Source organism: Pelodiscus sinensis, chromosome 12 (assembly GCF_049634645.1).
Source record: "Pelodiscus sinensis isolate JC-2024 chromosome 12, ASM4963464v1, whole genome shotgun sequence".
NCBI lineage: Eukaryota > Metazoa > Chordata > Testudines > Trionychidae > Pelodiscus > Pelodiscus sinensis.
The window spans coordinates 2,127,490-2,137,096 of NC_134722.1; the positions used below are offsets into that span (position 1 = coordinate 2,127,490).

Below are 9,607 nucleotides of genomic sequence, written 5' to 3' on the forward strand. Positions count from 1 at the left end.
AACGTAAAATAAAAATTCAGTTTTCTGACGCACCCCCCCGACTTCTGTCCAGTACCCCTACGGGTACTCGTACCAGTGGTTGAAAAACACTCTAGTCCATAACTCCTGCTGTTAACACAGCACTAGCCTCCAAGGCATCAAGCAAACTGCGGCCTTGCAACCAGCCATATCTCTCAGCCCAAAGGCCACAGCTCTCCCTTGCTTCCAGTTAATAGCAACAGCAGCTAGAAAGCCACAAAACTCCTCCCCGGCTGGACTTGTCCCCACCAGCGGAACCTGCCACGAGGGCGTTATCTGGCCTCTCCGGCACCAGCCTTGTTTACCCGCAACGGGCTGCTTGCTGGGTTCAATACGAGGCAGTCGCGTGGCCTGAGTTATTGAGGTGGGCAGAGGAGCTATCACAGTGGTCCCGTCTAGCCTTAGTCTCTAGGGACACCAGCCTCTGGCTCTGGGAGAGAGGGGCAGGGGCAGGAGCCGCTCTCTGTATCAAGGGGAGACCCGTCCTGGGACCACCTGTGGGGACCCCAGCCTGAGGGGGCACGTCGGGGCCTGGCGAGTCTCTTACCTTTGCCCAGCACTCGGCCGGTTTCCAGTTCCCGCCTGGGGACGCGGAAGGTGTAGCTCTCGGAGCTGAAACCCGGCTGGCACCGCGACGTCTCGTCACACCAGCCCCGGCCAGCCTGCGCCCCGAGAAACACACAGTGGTGAGGAGCAATTGCAGCCCAGCCCTGCCTGCGATCCCTGGCCCCACCATGCAGAGCCCCACATCCCACCAAGGGACATCTGCCCTGGAGGGTCTGGAAGGGACGGTTCCCACAGCTTAAGCCCCAGGGGAGCAAATCTGGCCTCCAGCACCCCCCAGCTCAGCCCCTCCACAGCCTTCCTCCTCTCCCCACCGCCCGGCCCTGGGATCCAGGCAACGGCTGTCACAGGCGGCAGCTTCGGCAAAGCCCAGCCCAGGACCCCGACCCCAGAGTCCCACAGACCCTGAACTCTGGCACCAGCACCAGGCTCTGGGGCCCAGCGCCCCACTGCCTAGGCAAGGGCTGCCCGGGGAGGGGGGGACATTGCCAGGGTGCTGCCCTGCCAAAGGAGGGGCTGGTGGGGGGCAGCCGGGAAGGTGTTACCTACCCAGAGTGGCAGGAGGGGCAGGAGGGGTGCTGCCCACGTAAAGGGGGGCAAGCAGGGGTGGGGGGGGCAGGTGTTGCCCTCACAAAGGGGGGCAGCTGGGTGCCCCAGGAACCCCCCCAAGTGACACCTGGCTCCCCTGGCCGGGCGGGGGGTGGCCCCGAGCGGCCGGCGCTGTTACCTGCAGCAGCAGGAGGAGGAGGCAGAGCCCGGGCAGGCCCCGCGGCGGCCCCATGGGACGGGAGGCGGCGGGTCGGTGGGGATCTGGGCTCGCTCCGCTCCGCTCCGGTGCGCACTGCAGCGCCAAGTGCCGGCCGGGCAGGTGCGGCCGCTCCCAGCGCCCCGCCCACAGGTGAGCAGGCTCCGCCGCCCCGGGAGGGCGGGCCCGGCTGCCGGCCCTGCCCCTGCCCCTGCCCCGCCGGGGGGGCCTCGGAGCCCGGGCCGGCACAGGTGCGCGCTGGCTGCCCGGGAGCGTCTCCAGCGTCGCCAGGGGACCGGGCAGCCGCAGCGGCGTCGGAGGGACGCTGGGTGCCCGGGAGAGCCCGTCCTGCCTCGAGCGCTGGGGCAGCCGGCCCCGGCCCATCTGGGCACCCGGACCCGGCCCGCTGAGCACCCAAACCCGGCCCCGCCTGGGCACCCGGCCCCGGCCCGCCTGGGCACCCGGACCCGGCCTGTTGGGTACCCGGCCCCGCCTGGGCATCCAAACCCGGACCCGGCCCCGGCCCCGGCCCATCTGGGCACCCGGACCCGGCCTGTTGGGTACCCGGCCCCGCCTGGGCACCCGGACCCGGCCCCGCCTGGGCATCCAAACCCGGCCCCGGCCCCGGCCCATCTGGGCACCCGGCCCCGCCCGGCCCGCTGTCATGACTCAGGGCCCAGAGCTCCCCGGGGCCATCTGACAAATCTGATGGGGGTGACAAGGATGAGTAAACGCGGCCCCTGGGAACACCCCCGGGAGCTGGGCTCCTGTGCACCCTGCGGTGGGGCTGCGGAGCAGGCCAGGCAGGCCGTGGATGGGCTTCTGGCTCGATGCTGGGGCATGGCCCCATGTCTACAGAAGGCAGCGCAAGCCCCAGCTGCACCGATCCAGCACGTGCCCCCTTAGTTCCTTGGGGGGGGGGGGGCAGATTTCCCAAGCCCCTGTTGCTTGCTGCTCAGAAACAACTCGGGGCCTGCCAGGGCTCCCTTGCTGCTTGTTGTGCCGCGTCTGTCGGGCCCCAGTACAGACCAGCGAGATGCCCACTGTCCCCCCTCCTCTTCCCAGCCTCTCCCCTGGCTGCAGGCCAGACCCAAACCCAGCAGCGTGGGGGAGTGCGTGTGGGCAGGGTTAGCCCCTCGGCTGCCACATTTTCTGGAGAGGCAACTTGTGTCCTTTCCTAAGGGGCTCCAGGGGCATTGGGAAAGGCACGGTCCTGGCTCCTGGGGCTGGCAGTGGTTGGGCTCTAGGGTGGCACCCCCCGGACGTAGACTGGCAACGCTGTGGTCCCTGCTCAGGAGCCGGGGCTGAATGGCCCTGGTGGCTGGAGAAAGCAGGACAGCCTCAGGGCAGGAGCAGGGGTGCACTGGCCTGCTTAGTGTAGTGTGGGGCAGGTAGGTCCGGGGCTGTGCACGTGCATAGGGTGCACTGGGTGGATGTCCGGGGCCGGTTCCCAATGCGCAGCTGCTGCCTGCGGAGGCCTGCTGGCAATGAACAGCGAGTTGCAAAGGTGCCTGGGAGCAAGGGGTCAAATTCCCATCATGTGACTTCACCCCAGCAGGCTGTCTCTCCGGGAGGGAGCAGGGCCTGGGGCAAAATGGGGGGGGGGGCTTGCTGGCCATTTGGGTCTGACCCAGGGGTTCTGCTGCCCGGTGCAAGGCTAGGCTGGGGGCGCTTCCAGGCTCTCCGGGCCCCCTGCAGCACAGCAAGTGATAAAGAGGAATTCATGTCCTGCAAGTAGGCTTTTGCTGTGAATCAAACAGCACCCCCCCCCCGTGGCACTGAAACGCCAGCCCGTCCCTGTCCCCCCCATGGCACTGAAATCCCAGCCCGTCCCTGTCCCCCCCATGGCACTGAAATCCCAGCCCGTCCCTGTCCCCCCCATGGCACTGAAACCCCAGCCCGTCCCTGTCCCCCCCATGGCACTGAAACCCCAGCCCGTCCCTGTCCCCCCTATGGCACTGAAATCCCAGCCCGTCCCTGTCCCCCCTATGGCACTGAAATCCCAGCCCGTCCCTGTCCCCCCATGGCACTGAAATCCCAGCACGTCCCTGTCCCCCCCATGGCACTGAAATCCCAGCACGTCCCTGTCCCCCCCATGGCACTGAAATCCCAGCCCGTCCCTGTCCCCCCATGGCACTGAAATCCCAGCCCGTCCCTGTCCCCCCTATGGCACTGAAATCCCAGCACGTCCCTGTCCCCCCATGGCACTGAAATCCCAGCACGTCCCTGTCCCCCCATGGCACTGAAATCCCAGCCCGTCCCTGTCCCCCCCATGGCACTGAAATCCCAGCCCGTCCCTGTCCCCCCTATGGCACTGAAATCCCAGCACGTCCCTGTCCCCCCATGGCACTGAAATCCCAGCACGTCCCTGTCCCCCCATGGCACTGAAATCCCAGCCCGTCCCTGTCCCCCCCATGGCACTGAAATCCCAGCCCGTCCCTGTCCCCCCTATGGCACTGAAATCCCAGCCCGTCCCTGTCCCCCCTATGGCACTGAAATCCCAGCCCATCCCTGTCCCCCCATGGCACTGAAATCCCAGCCCGTCCCTGTCCCCCCCATGGCACTGAAATCCCAGCCCGTCCCTGTCCCCCCATGGCACTGAAATCCCAGCCCGTCCCTGTCCCCCCATGGCACTGAAACGCCAGCCCGTCCCTGTCCCCCCCATGGCACTGAAATCCCAGCCCGTCCCTGTCCCCCCCATGGCACTGAAATCCCAGCCCGTCCCTGTCCCCCCCATGGCACTGAAATCCCAGCCCGTCCCTGTCCCCCCCATGGCACTGAAATCCCAGCACGTCCCTGTCCCTCCGTGGCACTGAAATCCCAGCACGTCCCTGTCCCCCCCATGGCACTGAAATCCCAGCACGTCCCTGTCCCCCCCATGGCACTGAAATCCCAGCCCGTCCCTGTCCCCCCCATGGCACTGAAATCCCAGCCCGTCCCTGTCCCCCCCATGGCACTGAAATCCCAGCCCGTCCCTGTCCCCCCCATGGCACTGAAATCCCAGCCCGTCCCTGTCCCCCCATGGCACTGAAACGCCAGCCCGTCCCTGTCCCCCCCATGGCACTGAAATCCCAGCCCGTCCCTGTCCCCCCATGGCACTGAAATCCCAGCACGTCCCTGTCCCCCCGTGGCACTGAAATCCCAGCACGTCCCTGTCCCCCCCGTGGCACTGAAATCCCAGCACGTCCCTGTCCCCCCCGTGGCACTGAAATCCCAGCACGTCCCTGTCCCCCCTGTGGCACTGAAATCCCAGCCCGTCCCTGTCCCCCCCATGGCACTGAAATCCCAGCCCGTCTCTGTCCCCCCTATGGCACTGAAATCCCAGCACGTCCCTGTCCCCCCCGTGGCACTGAAACGCCAGCACGTCCCTGTCCCCCCCATGGCACTGAAATCCCAGCCCGTCCCTGTCCCCCCATGGCACTGAAATCCCAGCACGTCCCTGTCCCCCCCATGGCACTGAAATCCCAGCCCGTCCCTGTCCCCCCCCATGGCACTGAAATCCCAGCACGTCCCTGTCCCCCCCATGGCACTGAAATCCCAGCCCGTCCCTGTCCCCCCTATGGCACTGAAATCCCAGCCCGTCCCTGTCCCCCCTATGGCACTGAAATCCCAGCCCATCCCTGTCCCCCCATGGCACTGAAATCCCAGCCCGTCCCTGTCCCCCCCATGGCACTGAAATCCCAGCACGTCCCTGTCCCCCCTATGGCACTGAAATCCCAGCCCATCCCTGTCCCCCCATGGCACTGAAATCCCAGCCCGTCCCTGTCCCCCCCATGGCACTGAAATCCCAGCACGTCCCTGTCCCCCCATGGCACTGAAATCCCAGCACGTCCCTGTCCCCCCCATGGCACTGAAACCCCAGCCCGTCCCTGTCCCCCCATGGCACTGAAATCCCAGCCCGTCCCTGTCCCCCCCATGGCACTGAAACCCCAGCCCGTCCCTGTCCCCCCTATGGCACTGAAATCCCAGCACGTCCCTGTCCCCCCCGTGGCACTGAAACGCCAGCACGTCCCTGTCCCCCCTATGGCACTGAAATCCCAGCCCGTCCCTGTCCCCCCATGGCACTGAAATCCCAGCCCGTCCCTGTCCCCCCATGGCACTGAAATCCCAGCACGTCCCTGTCCCCCCTATGGCACTGAAATCTCAGCACGTCCCTGTCCCCCCATGGCACTGAAATCCCAGCACGTCCCTGTCCCCCCCATGGCACTGAAACCCCAGCCCGTCCCTGTCCCCCCTATGGCACTGAAATCCCAGCACGTCCCTGTCCCCCCATGGCACTGAAATCCCAGCACGTCCCTGTCCCCCCTATGGCACTGAAATCCCAGCCCGTCCCTGTCCCCCCATGGCACTGAAACCCCAGCCCGTCCCTGTCCCCCCATGGCACTGAAACGCCAGCACGTCCCTGTCCCCCCATGGCACTGAAATCCCAGCCCGTCCCTGTCCCCCCATGGCACCGAAACCCCAGCCCGTCCCTGTCCCCCCCGTGGCACTGAAATCCCAGCACGTCCCTGTCCCCCCTATGGCACTGAAATCCCAGCCCGTCCCTGTCCCCCCATGGCACTGAAACCCCAGCCCGTCCCTGTCCCCCCATGGCACTGAAACGCCAGCACGTCCCTGTCCCCCCATGGCACTGAAATCCCAGCCCGTCCCTGTCCCCCCATGGCACCGAAACCCCAGCCCGTCCCTGTCCCCCCCGTGGCACTGAAATGCCAGCCCGTCCCTGTCCCCCCTATGGCACTGAAATCCCAGCCCGTCCCTGTCCCCCCGTGGCACTGAAATCCCAGCACGTCCCTGTCCCCCCCGTGGCACTGAAATCCCAGCCCGTCCCTGTCCCCCCGTGGCACTGAAATCCCAGCCCGTCCCTGTCCCCCCCATGGCACTGAAATCCCAGCCCGTCCCTGTCCCCCCCATGGCACTGAAATCCCAGCCCGTCCCTGTCCCCCCGTGGCACTGAAATCCCAGCACGTCCCTGTCCCCCCCGTGGCACTGAAATCCCAGCCCGTCCCTGTCCCCCCGTGGCACTGAAATCCCAGCCCGTCCCTGTCCCCCCGTGGCACTGAAATCCCAGCACGTCCCTGTCCCCCCCGTGGCACTGAAATCCCAGCACAAGCAAGTCTTCGGAAAGCAGTTCCCGGGGCAGAACTTAATGAGAGAACCACGGCCCATTCTGGCTACACGCCCAGCGGGTAGGTGCAGGAGGAGCTGCGGTTGTCCTGTCCTCCAGTGCAGGGCAGGGAGGGGGCCTCTCATGGCATGGGAAGTGTTGGGGGGGGGGGGGGAGCTCTCCAGGGGCTGCTGAACCGGTAGATCCACTGGAGTCAGCAGCAGCTGTGTTTGCTGTCGGAGAAGCCCTATTCCCCATGCATACTGCTGGGCCTCCTCCCTGCTCTCTCCTCCTCCAGGCTGGCTGCAGCGGTCCCCCTCCTGGCCTAGCTGGCATCCCAGGGGCGTGCCCACTGGCCTGGTCTGTCTCAGGGCCCTGGGTGGCATCCCCAGTGCTCCGGGGGGCTCCATGTGCAGCTCGTTAGGAAAGGGCTGCAGATGGGCACCGTATTGCCTGCTGCCCGCCCCCGCCTGGCACTGCGCAGCTGCTGAGTGCTGGCAGGACCCTTGGCAGCTGGGCCCACACCGCCCCACCTCCCCACCGACCCAGGAGCGCTGGGTCCGTGTGTTGCCCCCGGCAGGAGCATGGCGCTGGTTCAGGCACAGTGGGAGAGCGGCTGGGTATGCTCACCCCGCCAGGCCACCGTGGGAAGGCAGGTCAGAAATACAGAGGGCTTAGCGTGGGGCTGCTGGCTGCTCTCCCTGGCCGCTGGGCAGTGGTGTTCAATGGTCAGTGTCGGCCACTGGGGGACAGGTGCTGGCAGGCTGTGGTGGCAACACGCTAACGCGGCTCAGCGCTCGCCCTGCACCGCCCAGGGCCACGAGGGGCGGTTCCAGCCGTGGCAAAGGTCGATCCACACGGGTTTTGGCCCCCAGCTCCGGCGCCCCCTGCTGAACCGCCATAAAGCACTCAGCAAGGAGGCAGGCCTGCGAAACGCAGAAATGAGAAAACATGGCCTGGCTGCTCTGGGCTGCCAGCCTCTGGGCGACTGGGGAAGGCAAATATTTGCCCAGCGCCAGGTGGCCGCCTGCTGGGGGCTGGACCCAGGCCAGAGTCCAAGGTGCTTCCCCCCAGCGCTTGGCTTATCACCCCCTTCCCCTCCTGACTAGCGGAGCCCCCCCAAGTGACGCCAGCGCACACTGCGGCACCCCCGCCCGCCATGACTAACACGAGCTTTGCTGCCAGCTCCTCGGGCTCCTTGTGTCCCGGGGGCTGGCCGGGTGCTGAGGACCAGCTACTCTGCATAGCGCCCGGCCCAGCGGGGCCGAGCCGTGAGTCCTGCGGTGAGACAAGGACTAAAGCCAAGACCCCCCCCATCCTGGGCTGCCTGTGCCCCGGGTTTGCAGCTAATGCTGGCTCAGCCAATGCAATGCTGGTGGTGCCACAAGGGGCCCCGGTGCATCCTGCACAGCTGGGAGCCTGGGACTCCCCTTAGTGGGTCAACTGCCCCTGCCCCCTGACACTGCCAGCTCCCCAGGCTGAGTACGGCTCAAGCTGAAACTGACTCATGGTCCTGCCTCCCAGGGTCTCCCCCCAGCTTGAGCAGAAGACACGAGCCCCACCCCGGAGCTGCCGCCTGGCAGGGCAGTGCATGAGCAGGGGCAACGCATTTCACTGGCACCTACCCTGCAATCTCTGCTGCGGCCCCCACAAGGGAGAACCCACTGGACCCTGGGTCATGGGGCAGTGACTGGGGCAACGCCCATGGACCAAGGGGGCACAGGGCATAGCACAGTAGAACCGGAAGGGACCTTGAGAGGCCAGCGAGTCCAGCCCCTGCCCTCACAGCAGGACCAAGCACCGTCTGACCATCCCTGACAGGTGTGTGTCCCACCTGCTCTTCCATATCTCCAGCGATCGAGATTCCACAACCTCCCTGGGCAATTTATCCCAGTGTTTCACCACCCGACAGGAAGTTTTTCCTAATGTCCAACCTAAACCTGCCTTGCTGCAGTTTAAGCCCATTGCTCCTTGTCTTATCCTCAGAAGCCAAGAACAACAATTTTTCTTTCACCTCCTTGTGACACCCTTTTAGACACCTGAAAACCGCTCTCATGTCCCCCCTCAATCTTCTCCTTTCCAAACTAAACAAGCCCAATTCCTTCAGTCTTCCCCCATAGCTCATGTTCTCTAGAAATTTCATCATTCTTGTTGCTCTTCTCTGGACCCTCTCCAATTTCTCCCCATCTTTCCTGGAATGTGGTGCCCAGAACTGGACACAAAACCCCAACTGCAGCCTAATCAGCGCAGAGTAGAGCAGAAGAATGACTTCTCGTGTCTTGCTCACAACACTCCTGTTCATGCAGCCCAGAATCAGGTTTGCTTTTTCTGCAACAGCATCACACTGTTGACTCACATTTAGCTTGTGGTCCACTATGACCCCTAGATCCCTTTCTGCAGTGCTCCTTCCTAGACAGTCGCTTCCCATTCTAGATGTGTGAAACTGATTGTTCCTTCCTAAGTGGAGCACTTTGCAAACCCCTCCCAGCCTGGTACCATCCGCACACTTTCTGCATGTGCTCTCTATCCAATATCTAAATTGTTGATGAAGATATTGAACAGAACAGGTTCCAAAACAGACCCCTGCAGAACTCCACGTTATGTTCTCCCAGCAGGATTGTGAACCCTTAATAACTACACTCTGAAAACAGTTACCCAGCCAGTCATGCACCTACCTTATAGTAGCCCCATCCACGTTGTATCTGCCTAGTTTATTGGTAAGAAGATCATGCAAGACTGCATCAAATGCCTTACTAATGTCTAGGTATACCACGTCCACCACTTCTCCCTTAGCCACAAGACTCGTTATCCTAGCAAAGAAAGCTATTAGATTGGTTTGACATGATTTGTTCTTTACAAATCCATGCTGGCTGTTCCCTATCGCCTTATTATCTTCCAGGTGTTTGCAGATGAATTCCTTAATTACTTGCTTCATTATCTTCCCTGGCACAGTAGTTAAACTGACTGTAGTTTCTAAGGTTGTCCTTATTTTCCTGTTTATAGATGGGCACTAGATTTGCCCATTTCCAGTCTTCTGGAATCTCTCCCAACTTCCATGATTTTTCAAAGATGATAGCTAAACACTCAGAGATCTCCTCTCTCAGCTCCTTGAGTATCCTGGGATGCATTTCATCCAGCCCTGGTGACTTGCAGACATCTAAGTTTCCTAAGTAATT

General features: G+C 63.6%; 1 protein-coding gene across 1 annotated transcript in view; it reads right to left on the reverse strand.

Moving 5' to 3' along the window:
• The window catches only part of CDH1 (cadherin 1), a 38,553-nt gene extending 37,081 nt beyond the window's left edge, over positions 1–1,472 (reverse strand). The window contains exons 1-2 of the mRNA XM_075939800.1: positions 1,310–1,472; positions 566–680 (exon numbers count right to left, since the gene is read on the reverse strand). Coding sequence (XP_075795915.1) covers positions 566–680; positions 1,310–1,363 — 169 coding nt within the window. The 5' untranslated portion in view covers positions 1,364–1,472. The remainder of the gene's footprint in view (positions 1–565; positions 681–1,309) is intronic.
• Between the last annotated feature and the right edge of the window lie 8,135 nt (positions 1,473–9,607).